A 20,469-nucleotide genomic window follows, 5' to 3' on the forward strand; every position below is an offset into this window, starting at 1 on the left:
ACGCCTCAAACTCCATTTCCAAAAGGCTTTTGTCTGCTCTGGAGTGGGGGCCCTGGGGAGGGGTGTAGGTGGGTGGGGTAGGGAGAGGGAAAAGGACTATAAAGCAGAGCCAAATTGGCCTGGATGTAAGGGAGGCGAGTGTGAGCACGTGTGTGCATGTCGGCGTGACCCAGATCTCCTGGCTGAGATGTCCACGAAGCCACAGCTGTGTGAGCTCACACGCGTGCACAAATGTGTGTGTGTGTGTGTGTGTGTGTGTGTCTTTTAAAACACGACTGGCAGTGGGTTGGAGAAAGGGGAGCAGGCATCTGTGTACGATTGCGTGAGGCCAGGGTCCTAGAGGGCCCCGGGGTAGAGTCTCTGAAGAGAGATGTGGGGGCTCTCTGAGCAGCATCCCAGGGGTGCGAGGATGCTTGTCCCTGCGCTGGAAGCGGTCTGGAGTTTGGGCGAGCAGGTAGTGCGCCCAGAGTGCCAGCCAGCCCTCCTCCCGGCAGGTCTCTGCACTAGGGAGACAGGGAGACGGGGAGCAGACCCAGCACCCTCCTACCCCCCGCGGTGCCCCCGCCCCTCAAAGTGCTGTCGAAATAAAAAGCGGCGGTCGCTGCGGCGCGGGGAGGAGAGGCGGCGGGAGGAGAGGCAGGGAGGCCTGCGCGGCCGGGGCTCGCCGCCCAAGTCCGTCTCCCTGTCGCCTCCATCGCAGCCGGCCCGGGCGGGCCCCCGCGGGACAAAGCGGCCCGCCGGCACCACGCGGCCGCTCGGCGCCTGGCCCAGGCCCTGCCCGTGACCGCGCCCGGGCCCGGGGCCCCACCAACCCCGCACCCCGCTGTGCGCCCGGCTCCGCTGTGACCCCGTCCGCCCGGGGGCGCCGTCAGCCGCACCTCGCCCGGTAAGTCCCCCGCCGCAGCCTGACCAGGGCCCTTCCAGCCTCCCAGGCTCGACCCACCGGCCCGGAATCGCACGGCCTTCCTGGCCCCGCGGCCCCTGACACGTGGTCCTCCGGGATCGCCCCACCAGCGGTCCTGCCTGCCCAGGTCACAGGGCTCCGGACCTCAGCACGCCTTTGGGGAGCGGGACACCGCAGGCCCACCGCGGGCCTCCGGCCTTCCCGGTTCTCAGACGGAGCCACAGGCCTCGGGCCCCGTTATTTCCTTCCCGGAGCCTCCCAAAGCGCCCTCCCGGCCCCCCAGCTGGGGCCTTTGTCTCGGTCCCGCCCCCCCCCCACCCCCACCTCAGGGCCGCGGAGCGCCCAAGCCGGGCCGCGGAGCCGCCGCTGCACCTGCCCGCCGGTCCCGTGCACCGGCTTTGCGAGGCTTAACCCGGCTTGCTCTCCCGTACGCGCCCCGCGGCCCTTTATCCTGTGTGGTTGGGGTTCGGGTGGGGGAGATCTCGGGGTCTGAAATCTCCCCCCCCCCCCCCCCCCCCCCCCCCCCCGCCTCCCCGCCCTGCCACAAGCCAAAGTCAGAATCCGTTTAGTGGGATTTCAATGAGAATGGGCCACCGGGGGGCTCGGGAATCCGCCGCCGCCGGGGGGTGTAGAAGGGGTCTGGACGACCCACCGGATTTAGAATCCTTGCTTGGAGGCTCAGCGTGAACTCCAGGTTGCCTCTACCGCGAGGGGAAAGGTCGGAGGTCCAGGGCCCCCGGGTGTGGCCACCGCTCCTTTCCCTGAAAACACGGAAGGAAATCCGTTGTTTTGGAAAAAGCCACGTCTCTCGGCCGGGGTCGGGCACATCTGGCGGGAAGCGCTGGGTCTACGCAGGCTCTCCGCGCCGGGATTCGTTCGCGAGTCCGCAGGCTGCGAGAAGGAGGTGGGCCGGAGGCTGCCCAGGTGTCAGGAGAGCGTTTCCCAGCCGGGCTGACAAATTGCAGACAAATTGAGTCTAACGAAACGGATTTACCAGTTGTCCGTGGCCGGACTGGCTCAGCAGGACCTCCTGGGGAAGCCGCGGCTTCGGCTTCGATGGAGGGTTAGACCCTAGAGAAGAGATACAGGATTCCCCAGGTGCCCTACCCCAGGTGCGGAGCCCTAGGACATCAGCCCTTATCCGTAGGATTCAAGAAGACCGAGAGGAGGAGAGCCAGCGTGGAGGCCAGAGCAGAGGGAGCCATCAGATTTGGGGGCTGGGAGTGAAGCTCGGAGAACAGTAGGGGCTGCTGGAGCCCCGATTCCCCTATTGGAGGGACAGCAGTGACCTGAACAGGTCTGAGGCCTTGCCCTAGAGACGTCTGAACCCTTCTGGCGACAGAGGTCCCCACTTTCTTCACAGTACCCCTCAAGACGCATCGCTGGTGTGGGGCTGGGTGGTCGCTGCGTGGCAAATTAAATATCCCTGTAGAAGGCAGTCCTAAGCAAACGGATTTCTTTGATTCCCCTCCCCCCAACCCCCAGCCCCTCTCACTGATAGCGAATTAGGTGTTCGGAGGAAAAGGCGAGAATTGGGTTACAAAGAGGGCAAACTTATGGTCCCAGAGGGGCCGCCTCCGATGAGTGAAGTTTAAACAAAGGGCGCCCAGGAAAAGGGCTCCACGGGGCCGGTAAAACGGGGCAGCCGCAGCCCAACCGGGGCAGCCGCAGCCGGGCCCAGGCAGGCGAGGCTTCGGACCCCATGTCCCCAGCTCTCCCGAGAAAGCATCTCAGGTTGTGCCCACCAGCACTTCGCTGGGGGCAACTCGGGTCACGTGGAAAGGCGTCAGAAAATTCAGTTCTGTTGTTGCCCTTTCCCCGGTCCTTCGCAAAATCTTGTTTCCATGCAGCATCCATGAGCGACCAAAAGGTAGGCACCTCGCATTCTCAACAACTCTTGAGAACGAACAACAAAAAACCCCAACCAAACCAAACCAATAAACAAACCCCCAAAAAGCAAAAAAACGGGAGCGTGTCCCTCTGAAGGTGCCCGAGCTTCCGAGGCCCTGGACGGAAATAAATCTGCCCTCCTCCGGCCGGCCCTGACCCTCCTGAGACGTTTGTTTGGGCAGAAGAGAATGGATGGTCTCCGCTACCTCGGGAGCCAGGCGTCTGGCCGGCCCGGGCAGACGCGCAGAGCAGTCCCCGCTGTAGGTCCGCTGGGCTCCGCTGCGGGCGCCGGTCTCTCCCAGGCGGGTTCGCTCCGGCGGGAGGACACAGCCGTCCCGCGTCCAACGCAGGCGCTCCGGTGCCCGGTGCCCGGTGCCCGGGGAGGCCTCGGCGGCCCGCCTCCCTGCCTTTGGGGCCGGCAACCCTGGGCCTCAGGAAACCCGGCGGGGCTACCTTTTCCTTTTTTTTTTTTTTTTTTTTTTTTTTTGCTTTAGGCCGGGATAGCGGGAAGGGAGGCTGGCGATCTCCTGAGGCCCCTGCTCAAGCATCGCTTAACCGCCCTGCTCAGCTCCTCTGAAGGCGATTTTCTGAGCCGCCGAGCAGCGTAATTAAATCCCCCCGCGCTCCGGTCTGCGCTCGGCGGCGGGGAGCCGCTCTGGCAGGCGGCCGCCCGGCGGTCACCTCCACCCCGCCGGGTCCGGGACGCTGCCCCGGAGGAGCTGGGAGCGGAGCTCGCGGCGGAGTGAACACTGCAGACCCACCCAGCTGGGGGGCAATCCGAAGGGCGCCTTTGGGAGGAAAAGTCGAATTACCTGCTTTTTTCAAACGCTCCGAGCGGCCACCTCCCAGCGACCCGAGGCGCCGATCCCGGCCCCGAGGGAAGCTTCCGTTCCCCTCCGGCGTCAATGGCCCCGGAGCCGGCCAAGGGGCCGCGTCCTCCCACGCCGAGCCCCGGAATGGAGCTCCAGGGGGGGCAGCTAGCCGGACACGGGCGGGGACCCCCGGGGTTGCGTGGTCTTCCAGGAGCTCCCGCTGGGCTCCAGGCTCACAAACCAGGCTGGAGGCTCCGCGGCCTTTTACGCGTCGATGGAGAACCGTAAACTACAGATAAGGAGGAGAGGCAGCGGGTCCGGGTCCGGCCTCGCGCGTTTGCAGGGAGGCCACTCACCTGCCGGCCGCGGCCGTGGAGGCCCGGTGCCCGCAGACGTCCTGCTCTCGGCCCCGGTGCTGCTCCCCCGGCGGGCGGGCGCCGGCTTCCTCTCCCGCGGAGCCACGTTCCGAGAAGCCGGCCCCGCGCGCCGCAGTGGATGGATGGGAGCGGAAGGCTCAGCGGCCGGTCGGGGCAGGGTCTCCCGGGGCTGAGACGCGCCGCTTCCCAGCCGGATGGGTCTCGCCCCCCTCCCGTCCCTTTACCTGCGCCCATGGCGAGACCCAGAGGCGGGAGGAGGCCCCCGACCCTTGGGCGCTGCCCACCGTGAGCCCGGGAGGGAGACGGAGGCGCGCGCGCGTGGATCTGGGCCGGGCCGGGCGCCCCCCGAACCGAGGGGACCGAGGGCTTTTCCTCCCTCTCGGATTATTAAAAAGTTCATTTCCTGGCGAATCGGGTGACGTCAGGGGCCCGGCGTCGCGGTGGCGGGGCCGCCCGGCCGGAGAAGCCGCCTCCAGTTACCCAATTACCGACTGTCAATCCCGCCGCCCCTCCCCCCTGCCCGGGGGTGCCCCGGACCCCGCCCTCCCCCTGCCGGGACCCACCTGGTATCCCTCCGGGCATCTCCCGTGGGAGCCGTGGGCCCGGCGAGGGGAAAGGAGCCGGAGAGGACGTGGAATGCTCCCCATGACCCTCGCACTGAAGTTCCCCCAAATTTCTTTGTTCCCAACCCCCTCCTCGGCCGTAGGCTCCTGGGGAGCCTGGATCTCTCCTGTGCCACGGGAGAAAGCCGGGGGATCTGTGCCCCGGGCCCCCTCGGCCCGCAGAACTGGGTGTCCGGGCTGGAGGTGTGTGGGGAGCGGCCCCAGGTGACGCGGGGCGCGGAGCTCTCCCTCTCCCCAGGGGCCGCCCTAGGGGACCCGGGGAGAAAAATGCCGCTCCTGCCCGAGGCGCCTCCTGCGAGCCGGCGCCGGCGCCAGGCCCAGTCGCCACGGCCTCGCCCCAGGCAGTCCGGCCTGTTGGTCTCCGAAGGCCACGCCCGGGAAGGGAAGCGGACCCCTCCTCCTCCCGCTCCCTGGAGCCGCTGGCCAGGCCACCTCCACCGGGTCAAGCACAGCCCCAAGTGGCCTCGTATCCGAAGCCCAGGTGCCCACTGGGACCCCACAATTCATATTCATGCCCCTCGGCGCTCCTGCTGTCCCGCAGCTGTCTCCCCCTGCCCCCCACCCCGCCCTGCCCCAGCACCAGAGTTGGGGGACTGAACGGCTTGGGTAGGTAGTTGGACTTGGACTGGCCACAGTTGGGCGGCCAAGGAGGTGGGATCCGAGCATGTGGAGGGGCTGGGCTCCTGGGGAGGAGGACACCCGGACACCCAGAGCGCGCACCGCGGGGCTCCGTGGAGGGGGCCCCCGCTGGAGGCTAGTTCCTGGAGGGGGTCCCAGAGGTTCGGGGGTTTCGGGAGTGTCCGCACTAGGAGCGCAGCAGCCCGGTCAGTCAGCTGCGGGGTGAGGGTCCTGGCAGGGGTGCGCGGGCTGGGGATGGGGAGGTGGGTGGCTGCAGGGACCGCGGGGAGGGCGGGCGCGGGGAGGGGACCTGCGGGAGGAGGGGGCCCGCCGGCGGGTCAGTCCGGGAGTCCGGCAGGCCCGGCTGCAGGCGCAGCCAATGGGGGGCGGAGGCTGGGCGGCGGGCGGCGCTGATTGGCTGGCGCGGGCTTCTTAGGCGTGCGCGGCCCCCGCTTCATGTCTGTGCCGGAGTCGGAGCTGGCGCCAGGGCGGCCGGAGGATGCCGAGGGGCCGCAGCCGGGCGGGCCGAGGGCCGAGGCTCGCGCTGTCCCCCGCTCCTGCCCAGTGAGCCACGCCAACTGGCCGTCCGAGCTCTGCCTCCGCGCCCTCCACCCCGGGCTCCCGCGGTGCCACCCCGTCCTTCCTCAGGCCGCTGCCCTCTCCCCGCGGCGCTGCTTGTGTAAGTTTTGGGGTGCGAAGGCTGGCTGGGGGTCTGGGGCGCGCCAAGCTCGGGGAGGTCTCTGCGGGATCTGGAGGCCGGGGCGGGGCTGCGGGGGGCCGCCCCAGGGCGCCCCGGAGAGGTGCTGAGGGTGCTGCCGGGGAATGCGCGCGGGAGGAGGGCTGGCTGGCTCCCCGCCGCCGGGGCTGCGTGTGCGCGCTGGGGGCGGGGGACAAAGTCAGCGAGTGTGTGTGGCGCCAAGGGTAGGTGTGTGCGGGTCGCCGGGATCATGCGCCCAAGTCGTGATCTCCAACTTTGAGTCTGTGTCTGTGTTCGCGTCCAAGGAAGGTGGTGGGGGGTACAGGGTGAGTGGGTCCAAAGTGCGACCGTGTGCGTCTTCGTGGGGGTACCTCGTGCCGGGACCCGCCTCCGTGGGGGACCCGTGTGCACGGGTGTGTGTGAGTGTGCGTGGCTGCCCCCTCTTGCTCACCTTCCTTTCATTTTGAGTGAGCTGGGTTGGAGCTTTCCACCCGCCCGAGGCCGGCCGGCCGGCGGCTGAGCTCCGCCGGGTGGGGTGAGCAGCGCGCGCCACGGGGCACGGCGCGACGACGGGACTTTGGGGGCGTCGGGCCGCCCGTGGCCGCGTCCCTCACGCCCCTTCCGTCGTCGCGCAGGGCCGCTGCCGCCTCCGCCCCGCCCCGAGCCTCGGCCGCCCGCCGCCCGCGATGGAGGTGGCGCCGGAGCAGCCGCGCTGGATGGCGCACCCGGCGGTGCTGAACGCGCAGCACCCCGACTCGCACCACCCGGGCCTGGCGCCGCACAACTACATGGAGCCGGCGCAGCTGCTGCCCCCGGACGAGGTGGACGTCTTCTTCAACCACCTCGACTCGCAGGGCAACCCCTACTACGCCAACCCGGCCCACGCGCGGGCGCGCGTCTCCTACGGCCCAGCGCACGGTGAGCCCGGGCGGGGGGCGGTGAGCCCGGGCGGGGGGTGGGCGCCCGCGGCTCCGGGCGGCGCGGCGGGCGCGGAAGGGGAGGCGGGCCGGCCGCCTGCTTCCCGGATGTGGGATCCGCAGGCATCGCAGCGGCTGAGACATCGGGGCGGGAAAGGTGGAGGCAGCGGGGCCTCTTGGGTCCCGCGGGCTTTTTCTGCCCATTTCCCAGCGGGCCCGTGGGGGTTCGCTCCAGGCCTGGTCCAGGGCGGGGTCCTTCTGTATCCCCTGTCCTTCCACGCCGGACTGACATTCCTGATTTTTGCCGGTGGTTGCATTTCTCATTTTCTTTGGGGCGGGGGTTGCTGCTGGCGGCTGTGTGTGCTGCGGCCCTGGGCACCCTGTGTGTCCCGGCTGGGCCCCGCATCTCTGCGTCCTAACCCCTCTACCTCTTCCTCCAGCGCGGCTCACCGGAGGCCAGATGTGCCGCCCACACTTGTTGCACAGCCCGGGGCTGCCGTGGCTGGACGGGGGCAAAGCGGCCCTGTCCGCGGCCGCGGCCCACCACCACAACCCCTGGACCGTGAGCCCCTTCTCCAAGACCCCGCTGCACCCCTCCGCCGCCGGCGGCCCCGGAGGGCCCCTCTCCGTGTACCCGGGGGCGGGGGGCGCGAGCGGGGCAGGCAGCGGGGGCTCCGTGGCCTCCCTCACCCCCACGGCCGCCCACTCTGGCTCCCACCTCTTCGGCTTCCCTCCCACGCCGCCCAAGGAAGTGTCTCCGGACCCCAGCAGCGCCCCCGGGGCGGCCTCCCCTGCCTCCTCCTCCGCGGGGGGTAGTGCTGCCCGAGGGGAGGACAAGGACGGCGTCAAGTACCAAGTGTCGCTGGCCGAGAGCATGAAGATGGAGAGCGGCAGTCCCCTGCGCCCAGGCCTGGCCGCCATGGGCACCCAGCCCGCCACACATCACCCCATCCCCACCTACCCCTCCTATGTGCCTGCCGCCACCCACGACTACAGCAGCGGGCTCTTCCACCCGGGAGGCTTCCTGGGTGGCCCTGCCTCCAGCTTCACCCCTAAGCAGCGCAGCAAGGCGCGCTCCTGCTCAGGTAAAAGCAGGCGCTAGGGACCTAGTGGGAGTGGGGGTGATGGTTGGGGTGGGGCGGTGTAGGCTGTGGTATAGGAGAGGGGGTCGGTGTCAGTCTCCCAGGTCTGGGGATGCATGATGTCCCTCTCTAAGAGCCCCAAGAGATGTCTGAGAGTCCAGAATAGGGGAGGGGGGGGTCCTAAAATATTTGCCTTTAAGTGTTCCTAGTAGCCCCCCAAAGTTCACTTTTTTTCCTCATTCCTTACCTTTCCCTCCAAGGCCGGCCAATGCCAGACTGGACCACAGAAAGGGAATTCCCCCTTCCCCTCCCTGGATCTTAAGGGGAAATTCAGTGTGAGAGAATGCAACATGCAGGGGAGAGCGGAGGGGCCATGTTTGTGTGTGTAGACTTGTGTTTGTGAGCTTGGGCACCCCAAAGGCTCCAGGTTTTTAAGGAATCCGGTTACCCAACCCATTCAGTCCGGTCTTGGGATTTCTGTGGCTCCTGATCTCCTTGGGAGATTTCCCCAAAGCAAAATTCCAGAACCTGTTCCTGCTTCCCGCCCCTGGCGTGTCCCTCACTCTCCCTCCCTGAGGGCTGGAGCGAAGGGATGAAGCTGTAGGTGCCTCTGCCCCTTTGCAGGAGGAGCTGCTGGGGCCATGTTGGATTTGTCCGAGAATCTGGCCTTTGGTAGAGCAGAAACCGTGGCTAACATGGGAGTCCTGTCGGTGCATCCTTCCCAATTCTTTTAAGCTGGGAAAAGGAAGATTTTAAAAAACACACTCCTACGCCCAGGACACACCTTTCCTCGCCCATATATCTCGACCATTTAGTTAAACTAAATGTGGAAAAATTTCCTGGGCAGCATGACGCTAAAGCAGTCACCCTGTCTGATTGCGGAAGCCGCCACCTGCACCCATCTGAGTGTCCCTTCGGGGTCCCTGTTCTGCTCAGACCAGCGAGCCGGCCTCTAATTAGTCCTTTCTCCCAAGTTTGTTTTACGTTCTGTTTGAATTCCAGATGGTCCTCTAACAAAACCAAAACAAACAAAAACAAGCAGTGAACAACAGCGCACAAAACAAAACCAAGAACCAAAAACAACTCGGCCTAAAAAAACGAAAGGGCGTGTTATTTATTTTAAAGCACAACTTTCGATCTGTGTCCTGGGCCGAAATGTAGGGCCTCCGCAGAGGAGAGAAGGGGGTTTGGAAAGAAAGAAGGCTGTTACCCCGGACTGAGAGCAGAAAGCCAGAGTAAAGCGGAGGGCATCGACGTGGGCAGACTCAGCAGAGAGCGGGTGCGGTGGTGGGGATGGGAGAGAGACAACAGAACTGGAAAGGGGGCCGGAGCCCGCCTGGCCAGCCAGGTGATTCCAGCCACGGCCCCGCCATTGACAAAGTTTGTGGTAAACCCCCTCTCCTGGTCGTCCCCGCTGGGAACCCCTGGGGCCCTGGCCCGCTTCCCCTCAGCCTAGTTTCCCTTTCTCCCGGAGAGGGATTTGAAGAGGGAGATTAGGTCTTACACTGTTCTCTGAACCCAGCTTCTCGGGGGAGACCGCCTGGCCCCTTTCCCCGTCCAGACTGGGACGAAAAGTCACCTCCCCTGAAGCAGCCTGGCCGAGGGGACGGCTGCGGATCGGCAGCCTTCTGTGACCTCGTTGCTTAAGCAGGCTGGTGTCTCCCCCTGTTCCCCTCCAGAAGGCCGGGAGTGTGTCAACTGTGGGGCCACAGCCACTCCTCTCTGGCGGCGAGACGGCACCGGCCACTACCTGTGCAATGCCTGCGGGCTCTACCACAAGATGAACGGGCAGAACCGGCCGCTCATCAAGCCCAAGCGGAGACTGGTAGGCAGCGGGCGAGGCGGGAGCCGGTGCGGGGGAGAAGGCTGGTGGGTGGCACCCTAGTAGCTAACCTGGGCAGGGGCTAACAGTTAATTTAAAAAAAGAAAGAAAGAAAAAAAAAAAAGAACAACAACAGGAGCCTTCAGACGCAGATGATTGCCACTTCAAATCTTTTATCATTGAAATCACTTGGATGTCCGTTGGGGTTGCCCTTCTCTCCGGCCAGATTTTTTTTTTTTCTGGCCAGATTTCCTCCTCAGCGGCTCATCGGGGACCCTCACCCCACCCCCGCTCAGGGATCCCAGGCGTTGAGTGTCCAAGGGCCCTGGCCTCTGTTTAACTCTTTTTTTAAAAATAGGGCCATGAAGTAATTTTCCCTGCGGCTGAGGGCAGCTCTCTCACAATCCCCTCATGCCTATTTAAATAAAACACACAAGCCACCAAAAAAACCTGCCCTTTATTATTTTTCCATGGAGACACCTATACTGTGTATTTTCATTTGAGCGATTTAAAAAAAAAAATGCCCTTTCGGATCTCCTGCCGGAGTTTCCTATCCGGACATCTGCAGCCTGAAGATAAGGAAACTTCGTGTATCTGTTTCCGGACTCGGCGAGTTTTTAGAGTCTCTCCTCGGCTCAGTCCTGCCTCTCGCTGGGCTGTTTTGAAATTTCTAATGCGCTCCACTTTGCAAATAATGTGTAAAATGCTAAGAATAATAAATATATTTTTTCAGGGCGAAGTGATTTATGAGGCTTAAATCACTCGCGCCGCTTTGGGGGCCCCCTTTTCCCCCTGCAGGGAGGGCGGGGTGAGGGCCCGGGGAGGGATGGAGGCTAAAGGGTTGGCCCCTGAGTCAGAATTCCAGCTTCAGGCTGCTTACTCACCCTCACCCCTCCCCGCTCTGAGACGGCCGTCCGCAGGCCCCCCTGCGGCCATTCCAGCCGCTGCTGGCCCTGGCCCCCCACCCCCACCCCTGCTGCCTGCCGTTCTCTGTGACTGTGGGGCTGGCACTGGTTGAACCGGGAGAAGGAATCTGCTTTCTTGGATAAAGACTGTGTGGCCTTCTCTTGCAAGCCTTTCACTCCCTTCTCCAGAAATCAGACACTCATTGCCCGACCACCTCTGTCCTGCATTCCTTGAGGGCCTGGGGGCGGTTAGGACTTTGAGGTTTGGGGTCCAAGAGTTGAATAGAAAGACCAGCATTGTCCCGTAAACCTACAAGGATGGAAATGTTCTAGGTCTGCCCAGTCCACTAGGGTAACCCTCCAGCCCATGTTGTGACTGTGGACTCCGTGAAGCCAGTGCGATGGGAGAAACAGGGTTTCTACAGTACTTGTCTGAAATGGAAATGTAATCTAGTAGTCACATGTGGCTAGTAGCTACTGTGTCGGACAGCTCGGCTTGAGTGAGGCACCCGGCACATTTTACATCCCACCCTGGGCAGCCACAGGGTCCGCACACCCTCCCCCCACCCCTGCCCTGCTTTGCCCTCAGGCAGGACACTGACCTCTCAGAATTATGGATTTTGAGAGGTGTCCTGTGGGAGGAGACAGAAGCAGCTCCAGACCCAGGGACTCCAGGAGGACCAAAAATAAAGAGCACTTCTGGGGGGCCTCCATTTCCCCATTGATAGTCAGATTGTTTGGTGAATCCAGGAGCTAGTTGATTTTCCCTTCCAGCTCTTGAAACCCCGTTGGTAGATCAGCCTTCTGAGCTGCTCTTTATTGTAAAGCTCTGTGATTATTATTGCGATCTCACATTCTCCACGTCCACAGCTCTGAGGTGCCTCAACTCTCGGCTAAGTCAGTGGGGGCAGGGTCGGGGTGGGGCAGGGGTCAGGGAGGCTGGCAGAGGTGGGGCGTGGGAGCCCAGCCTGCTGACTGCTGACGCTGCCCCTCCCCTCCCAGTCTGCTGCTAGGAGAGCCGGCACCTGTTGTGCAAATTGTCAGACGACAACCACCACCTTATGGCGCCGAAACGCCAACGGGGACCCTGTCTGCAATGCCTGTGGCCTCTACTACAAGCTGCACAATGTGAGTCCGCCCCGCCGCCCTGCCCCACCCCTCCCCAGGGACCGCCGCTCTTTGTGCTGCCAGGCCGAGGCCCCAGCCTCTCGGCAGCTTGGCGTGGCTTGGGAAAGCCCTGGGCTCCGGAGGTGTGTTCTCCACAGCAGGCCCAGTAATGCTCTCTGTTTGAAACAAAAGTGGGGGGGTATTTGGGCTGTGTAGTTGGGGAGGCAGTGCTGGAATTGAGGGGGCTCAGTGTCCATCAGGGTACAGGTCAGCCTCACACAGTGCTAAGTGCCCTTCCTGAAACTGTGGCCATGCTGGTGACAGGACTGCGTGGGCTTCTGGAGGTGGGGGGTCCCAGCCCAGGCCTGCCTCTGCCCCAAGCTCGAGGAGAGGAGAGGGTGAGGGTCTTGCTCTGGGAAGGGAACGTGACTCCCTGAAGGCGTTGTGGTTGCCCCCAGGTGAATAGGCCACTGACCATGAAGAAGGAAGGGATCCAGACCCGGAACCGGAAGATGTCCAACAAGTCCAAGAAGAACAAGAAGGGGGCGGAGTGCTTCGAGGAGCTGTCCAAGTGCATGCAAGAGAAGGCCTCCCCCTTCAGCGCTGCCACCCTGGCCGGACACATGGCCCCCGTGGGCCACCTCCCGCCTTTCAGCCACTCGGGACACATCCTGCCCACCCCAACACCCATCCATCCCTCCTCCAGCCTCTCCTTCGGCCACCCCCACCCATCCAGCATGGTGACCGCCATGGGCTAGGGACAGCCCTCCGTGAATGGACAGATGGATGCAGAGGAAGGCGGCCTGCAGCTCAAGGCTGGGTGAGCCAGAACCTCGCTTGCCTGCCCTTCTCCAAAGACTGATGCCTCTCCTGTCAGCCCAGCCCGATCCCCAGGCCGCCCTACCTGCGGGTGCTCTGCTCAGCAGTCGCCGGTCACCATGAAGATTCTTACTGGGGCTGAGAGGTGGCCTCAGCCCAGCTGCTACCCAGGTGGGGTTTCCATCACGGACCATTGTTTGGAGAGCAGAAAGGACAACTTCATGTCTTAAGAGAGGAGGAGGGGGGAGGGGACAAACAAAGGAAACCATTTTTAGAAGGAAAAGGGAGTAGGCAGAAGTAATTTATTTCGCTCTTGTTTCTCACGAGGACTGGGAGAAATGCTCCTGGTCTTGCTCAGCTCGGCCTGTCACCCACTTGCCAGGGCTCCGAGGGCAGATCTGTGAGGGACTTAGCCCACACCTTCTCCTGGGGCTCCCGGCTCTGGAATGCTGAACCCCAGGCCGGGCCTCGCCACTCTAGAGGGGTCGTGGCCTATGGGAGGCTGAGCCAGTGCGTGCCCTGCTGACGGGCCCTGGAGGGCAGAGACAATCACAGTCCTACACAGATTCCCAGGCCAGGGCTGGGTCACAGGAAGGAAACCACGTTTTCTTGAGAGGGGAAATGTCTCCCAGCACGCTCCCCTGGCTCTGAGGCTGAAGCCGGTGTGGCCTGTGTCCCCTTCACAGTCGAGCTGCGCCTGCCGCCTCTGCCAGGTAGACCCCTGTATATACATCCTTTTTCTGCTAACCCCTGAACCCCTTCCCTCCCACTATGAGACAAAAGAAAAAATATTTTAAAAGACTGCATAAGCTTAACTCGCTGATGAGTTAGTTGTTTTTATCTTTAAACTCTTTTTGGGTCCAGCCAAACGTACTTTGCCACAGAAGCCTTTCTTATGGAAAGGAGTAAAACCTACAAATCCAAGCTGTAGCTCCGCAATTATTTTTGGAAAAGTTCCTGGATCCCATAGCCCTAGAATGGGGAGCGGGGGGCCAGGGATGGGGCCTTAGCTGCTCTTGGCTTCTGGAGGCAGGTCTGGCAGGTGGCAAAGGCAGGAGCCGGGGGTGAGTCAGGGCCAGGGACCAAGGAGAGGCCATGAACCTGCTGGGGTCCCAGGGTTCTGCTCTGCTTTGCTGTGGCTGGCTGGATCCTTCCCAAGGTACAGCTGTACATAACCCGGCCTGAGCTTAGATTCTGTCTGGGGTGGTGGTGGGGTGTGGCAGCTCGAGAGGGCCGTGCCCAGGAAGAGGATTGTGCTGATGTAGTTGACCAAGTGCAATATGGGCCGTTGATTGCTGCTGGGGGCACCACCACCAGAAGTAACTTATTTTGGACTAGCATCCACACAAGAAGAATCGGCAGTATTTTCTGTTTTTATGTTTCATTTGGCTTGTTTTATTTTGGATTAGTGAACTAAGTTATTGTTAATTATGTACAACATTTATATGTTGTCTGTAAAAATTATATGCTATCCTTCTATTCCTGTTAATAATAAAATACTTTTTTGTGAATGCCTCTGTCCTGTCTAACGGACTCCTGGAGCAACCGAGTCCCAGGCATGGAAACTAGCAGTCAAGCTGAACTGCGTCTGTTGCCCAGTAATCTAGAGGGAAAAGCTGGAATGGGAGCTCGGGCCCTATCTGGCTGGGACTCGGATAGTCTTCTGAATTGCTTCCTTGTGAATATCCTCATTATTACCTGCGTGGGGGTCCTGGTGGCTGGGTGGATACTGGAGAGGCTCGGGGTGGCTGTGGTCAGTGTGTGGACCAAGAACTGACCTCACATTCACTTCCTCTCAGGTACTGATCAGTTTTTGTTTCTGAGCTACCTGGTCACCAATATTCCCATTCATTGACAAACCTGATTACTAATGTATTTGATCACTGATGTCATTGATTTCTGTCTTCTTTAATCAATTTTGTTGGTCAACAGAAATAGCCATGACTAATATTCAATGGTCAATGATAATGTCAGTGAATCAATGACAATCACACCAGAGCCTATGATCATAGACATCGAATTACTAACAATTGATCACCATTACTTAATTACCAGTACTTCATCAATGCCTCTGATGGATGCTGTGTCTGAACACTGACAACACAAAAGGTGATCACCAGTGTCTACCGTTACTGCTTGCTCACCAGTATATGTGTGATCATGAATATCTCTTATCACCAATGTTTCTGATCAGCATATCTGTTCAACATTATTTCTATTCAATGTGTCTGTTTGCCAATGTCTCTGATGACCACTGTCTGTGTCCTCGTATTTCTATCTACCATGTCTGTGATCACCACTGTGTCTTACCACCTAAGTAAGCATCAAGGTATTGCTTACTCTGTCATGAATGCTCTAGGTCAATAAGAAGTATGATCACCATTGTCATTGATCAATATTTTTCTAATCAATGATCGATGAGAACACTTATATGATCTCTGGTCATACTGTTTCTCATCACCAATGTCACTTTAACAAAGTATTTGGTCACTTGTTTCCAATCACCAACAATGTCCCTGACTATTGAAGCCTCTTACTATCAAATTTTCTGACTACCAATGTGATCCTGAGTCACTCTGGTTACCAGTATCCTTGACTGGTCAATGCTGATTACCACAGTCTCTGTGTTCAAATCAGTGATTGCTGAATTTATTTATCTTCCAAGGCCCCCAGGATCAATGTTTGTTATACCACTGATCACCTGTAGTACTGATCACCAACCTTCCTTGTCATTGGAATCACCAGTAACCTGTGTCTCTGGTTATCAAATTCTCTAGTCATTGATGCTGTTGATCCCCAATAGCTCACACACCACCAAGATCCAATAGCTCCTCTACCATTGGTCATCAAGACCATGAGCACTAAATGCTTTCATCCTAATGCTCCCGTCACCCACATCCTTGGTCCTTTATGTTCTTCATCAATGATTGACATAGCCAATTAACAATCCATTCTGATCACCAAGATCTCTGAGCACTGCCTCCTGATCCTTTATGTATGACCATTACCCTCTGATCATAAATGACATCATTTTCCTATGATTCCACCACTCTAATTACAAGTCACTCTAGCCATGTGTCCCTGATCAATGACACCTTTTGACCCTAGCCATCGTCATCTCTAGTCCCTGATTACTAGTGTTTCTAATTGCCAAATTCCTTGTTCCTTGTCAGCCTTGATGTTCAGTGGTCCAGGAAGCTTTCTTTTCATTCTTCCTATCCCAGATTGCTGGTGGTGGCAGGACACTTGCTTGGGGCCAGAGAAACACTGGTCCTGTGAAAGCTATAACAGCATGCATGCCTTCTGTGAAGCTCCAGATGCCCTAGCCTGCAGGTTAGAGTTGGGGGAGCATGTCTGCTCCTGGTATGCCACCACTTGTTTCCCCATTCCCTTTCCCCATAGAAGAGAAACCTAGAGCATACAGGAACCCACCTGTGAAGCTGGGTGGCCACGTATCTGCCCATTTGAATGCCTGGGCTCTCTCAAGCCTTCTAGAAGCTCCCTTCTGTTCCTTTCCCAGCTCAGAGCATTTTGCCTCCCTTCCACCACCTGTAGCCACAGTGAGGCAGGATGTCTTTCCTGTATCCCAGCTTATAACTGCAGGGTTGTGTGCGTCTATTGATACATAATCAAGTGTGTACTATACACAGGCCTGTTGAATACCTCCTCCAGTTTTATTGCCTTCCTTCTGTCAACCAGCATTTTTAGAGCACCTAGCACCAAGCACTGTCAAAGGTGCCGAGAGGCAGCCAGCAGGAGACAAACAGAGTGGATGCCCTGTCTCTGCAGAGTGAGATCCAAGAGGGCAGGAACTGTGTCCGTCTTTGTCATTCTTGCATCGTTGTCTTTTGTGGGCTTGTGGTAGGTGCTTCCCAAATGTCTGTAGAATAGACTCATTTACCCTACTAATATTTATTGGCCCTATTAGTTCTTGGCATTTGGGTTGGAGATAAAACACACCAAGATCTTGCTCTGGTGAACCAGCTGGAGCTGTGTCTGACAAAGAGCTGGGGAAGGCTGGGTGGGGGGAGATTGTGGGGTGGTGTTGAGTGGAGAGGGATGATCTCTAGGAGCGGGGAAAGCATGCTGGCTCTGGCAGGTCCCGGATCCAAATTTACTGGAAAGCAGTAGGACCAAGCTCAGAGACTTCTGCTACTTCCTCTATAAAAATCAACTCATAACAATGACTCCCGCTGCCCAGAGTTCTTGTACCGATGAACAGTTTTGATTTTTGTGGCTTCAGGGCGCTCAGGCAGGGCAGGCCAGGCAGGCCAAGCACTGCAAATAAATGGCCGTCGTTAGCAAGGCAATGGGTGCCTTTATGATTCTCGGGGCCTGGTGCCAGGATGCCTGGGGTGGGCTGACCTTTGTTCTATCCGTTTGCATCAAAGTGGGGCTGGCTGGCTCAAGGCCTCTTCCCGCTTCTTCCTACCAGGACCCTCCAGGCCCTGCTTCTTTCCCCCACTTTTTTTTTTTTTTTTTTTTTTTTTTGTAGGAAGAAACCAAACCCTCTTTGTAATTCTTAGAAACCAGCTCATCCTTCTTCAAAAGTCCCTGCTGTGCTGGCTCCTGGTAACTCACCCCTAGGTGAGGACTGGAATGGACCCTGCTTCTCGTGAATAGGGTTTGGGAGGAATGCCTGCCATTCACTTGATGGAAGGGAAAGACAAACTCACCTGAGAGGCAGGAAAGAAGGCAAACAGTAGGCTGCCCCCCAAGTCAGTAGGCTGTCCTAACTGAGCTTATAATGTGAGACAGGAAATAAGTAATCCTTTGGGACTTGTCGTTGTTGTTTTAGGCAAAGTGGTTCCAAACTTATCTATTATAGAAGAAACTGACAAGACTAGTGGAACAAGTCAGAAAATTAGGGAAAATAAAGTGAGGCGTGCATGTGTGTGTAAAATGCTTTTTAATACTAAACAAGATTCTATGATCAGAATCATTCAAGCCTGAGGTTCTACCGTAAGAATCGGTAGATCAATGGCACAGATCTGGGTAAGCCCAAAGCACAGCCTATTATTTACAAGATAATGGATGATAAAAGAGGTATCCTGAATCAATGCAAGGGTGGAGGGTTATTCAATCAAGCGGAGTTGGAACAACTAGCATCTCGCAGGGTGAACACTTACTCAGAGATTAAAAACCTGCAGCTGTGGCCTTATCCAGCCAGCAGACAGGTTTTGTTGGTGCTGCACCATGTTTTGTAAAAATATAAATGAGTTGCAAATGGTCTTAAACGAGGAGATTCTCTTAAAGGTAGGCAGAAGGTCAGGCCCCAGGAACTGCGTGTCTGCAGAGCTTTTTTGCCTCTCCCCCCTCAGGAAGCTCTGCCTCCATCTCTCTCCACCCTATGCCTGTGCCTGCTGGGTCTTGGGGACACTAAGTTTGAGTGCTGGCATCATCACACATCTCCTATTACCTGTTTGAGATTTATTAAGGAGTTAGTCTTGAAACCAAATACCAACCCACCCAGCTGAATCTCTCAGGTTGGTTCCTCCACAGAAGTACACTGCAAAACTCAAGGTTAAGTTCAGCCTTTTAGAAATCAAAGAGAAAAAAAAGAAAGAAAGAAAAAGTATTGAACACGTAAGATGTAAAAGCTTTTGCAGTGGGGAGGGAATGGTGGGATAATTTGAAATAGTGCTTTTGTAACGAACTCTGAGATAATTCCATTTTCAAGACTTGAATGTTGAGTGATCATCCAATGCCTTTAACAAGAAGCTCCCCTATAAAGATGCTCAGGACATCATTATTTATAAAACGGAGAGATTGTATACAACCTAAATTGTAAAAAAAAAAAAAAAAAAAAAAAAAAAAAAAAAAAAAAAAAGGCACGATAAGAAAATAGTCACAAAAGAATTGAGAATAGGTACTTGAAAATATATTTGCATACCCATATCCGTAGCAGCATTATTCACAGTAGTCCAAAGGTGGCAATAATCCAAGTGTCTATCTGAGAATGAATGGGTAAACAAAATGTTGTCAATCCGTGCAATGGAATATTATGCAACCCTAAGAGGAGGAAATTCTGACACATGCTACAACATGGATGAACTGTGAGGACATTATGGTAAGTGAATTAAGCCAGTCACAATAGGACAAATACAATATGATTCCACTTATATGAGGCTCTTAGAGGAGGGGTCAAATTCATAGAGACAGAAAGTAGAATGGTTGGTGGCAGGGGCTAGGGGAGGGGAAATGGAGAATTAGTGTTTAATGGGTACAGAATTTCAAGATGGTCAATTCTATGTTATGTGTAGAGCAGTGTTTCCCAAAGTGTGGTACGTGTACCCCCAGGGTACTGGAAGAGTTTGGTGGGGATATGCACTGCACTGTGCTTAGCTGCGCCTAATTCTATGTTCTCATGAGTACGAGGGGTACTCAGTGTTACAAAAATTATAGAAGGGGTACACATATGTCAAAAGTTTAGGAAACACTGGTGTAGAGGAAAAAAGGAGAGGGAACTATAGGACATCCGCTAGAAAGCCTTTAGAATCCCTCCTGAAGGTTATGCTTTTAGAGGCAAGTCATGGAATAGAAATGGGTAACACAATCGTGACAATAACTAGCATCTAAGAGGAAAGAATTTTCCCCAAATGTTAACAAATGGCAACAGCTATGTGATAGGTTACTTTTCTTTTGTTTTCTTCCTTTTTTCAAATAATGAGATTTAATAGCTTTAATGATTTAAAATTTTTAGAAATAATCATGGAAGAATGGGAGATAATTTTGCAAAATATGCAGTCAAAATATGTACTAACCCCCCATCCTTCCAAAAAGAATATCAGGCAAGGGTACACAAAGAGGTCCTTCCCAACAGAAATGTAAACAAACAGCCAGTAAACATTGAGACAGGCGCTCACCCTTAGAAATGATGCAATATATGCAAATGGAAAAGGAAGGTACCACTTTCTACCGCTCATCTTATAAAAAATGGAAGAGGCCAGACAAATGTGGAATCAGGCCTAGTGCATGATGTTGGTGGGAGTGTTGACCAAAATTCCACATGCTCTCTGGCCCCATGAGCACTCTTCGGGTTCACCTCACAGAAGTCCTAGGGGGAAAAGGCAAAATTGCAGGTTTTTTTGGGGGAAAAAAAAGTATATTGCAGAACCCTAGTATATAAAAAGCCAGGGGCTGTCATGACTGAAACATCTGGACAGATACCAAACCCAGGCTGTGTGGGGTGACCAGGCTGGCAGAAGGGCAATTGGGGGTGACAAAACCAGTGGGGGAGGGGGCAGTGAGGGGCAACCAGGTCAGCAGGAGGGTGCAGTAAGAGGTGACCAGGCCAGCAGGGGGGACAGTAAGAAGTGACCAGGCTGGCAGGAAGGGGGAGGGGGAAGTGACACAGTTAGGGGTGATCAGGCTGGCAGGCAGGTGAGCAGTTAGGAACCAGCAGTCTGGAATTGTGAGAGGATGTTCAACTGCTGGTTTCGGCCTGATCCCCATGATCGGGCCTAAACTGGCAGTTGGATATCCCCTGAGGGGTCCTAGATTGGAGAGGGTGCAGGCTGGGCTGAGGGGGGCCCCCCCCCCTCCCATGCACAAATTTCATGTACCAGGCCTCTAATAATATATAAAACATGACACTTTTAAAAAATATATATATATTTTATTGACTTTGTTCAGAGAGGAAGTGAGAGAGATAGAGAGTTAGAAACATCGATGAGAGAGAGTCATCGATCAGCTGCCTCTTGCACACCCCCCACTGGGGATATGCCCGCAACCAAGGTACATGCCCCTGACCGGAATCGAACCCGGGTCCCTTCAGTCCCCAAGCCGACGCTCTATCCATTGAGCCAAACCGGTCTCGGCAAAACATGACACTTTTTTTGGTTGTTTTAAAAAATGCTTATGTAGAGATAGGAAAATGTCTGAGAATGAATACAC

General features: G+C 57.2%; 1 protein-coding gene across 4 annotated transcripts; it reads left to right on the forward strand.

Annotated features, from left to right (window-relative positions):
* The first annotated feature begins 635 nt into the window (after window positions 1-635).
* GATA2 (GATA binding protein 2) lies at window positions 636-14,078 on the forward strand. Of its 4 annotated transcripts, none has more exons than XM_036418887.2 (6): window positions 636-886; window positions 6,557-6,839; window positions 7,279-7,923; window positions 9,600-9,745; window positions 11,650-11,775; window positions 12,213-14,078. In XM_036418887.2, exons 2-6 carry the CDS (start codon window positions 6,608-6,610, stop codon window positions 12,510-12,512), a joined length of 1,449 nt encoding a protein of 482 aa, XP_036274780.1. In that variant the 5' UTR covers window positions 636-886; window positions 6,557-6,607; the 3' UTR covers window positions 12,513-14,078. The 4 variants fall into 4 exon arrangements, with proteins under 4 accessions (XP_036274780.1, XP_036274782.1, XP_036274779.1 ...); XM_036418889.2 differs by lacking the exon at window positions 636-886 and adding an exon at window positions 5,674-5,903 and having other exon boundaries at window positions 12,194-12,356; XM_036418886.2 differs by lacking the exon at window positions 636-886 and adding an exon at window positions 5,675-5,903.
* The last annotated feature ends 6,391 nt before the right edge of the window (window positions 14,079-20,469 follow it).

The sequence above is a fragment of the Pipistrellus kuhlii genome, unplaced genomic scaffold (assembly GCF_014108245.1).
Source record: "Pipistrellus kuhlii isolate mPipKuh1 unplaced genomic scaffold, mPipKuh1.p scaffold_m20_p_6, whole genome shotgun sequence".
Lineage (NCBI taxonomy): Eukaryota > Metazoa > Chordata > Mammalia > Chiroptera > Vespertilionidae > Pipistrellus > Pipistrellus kuhlii.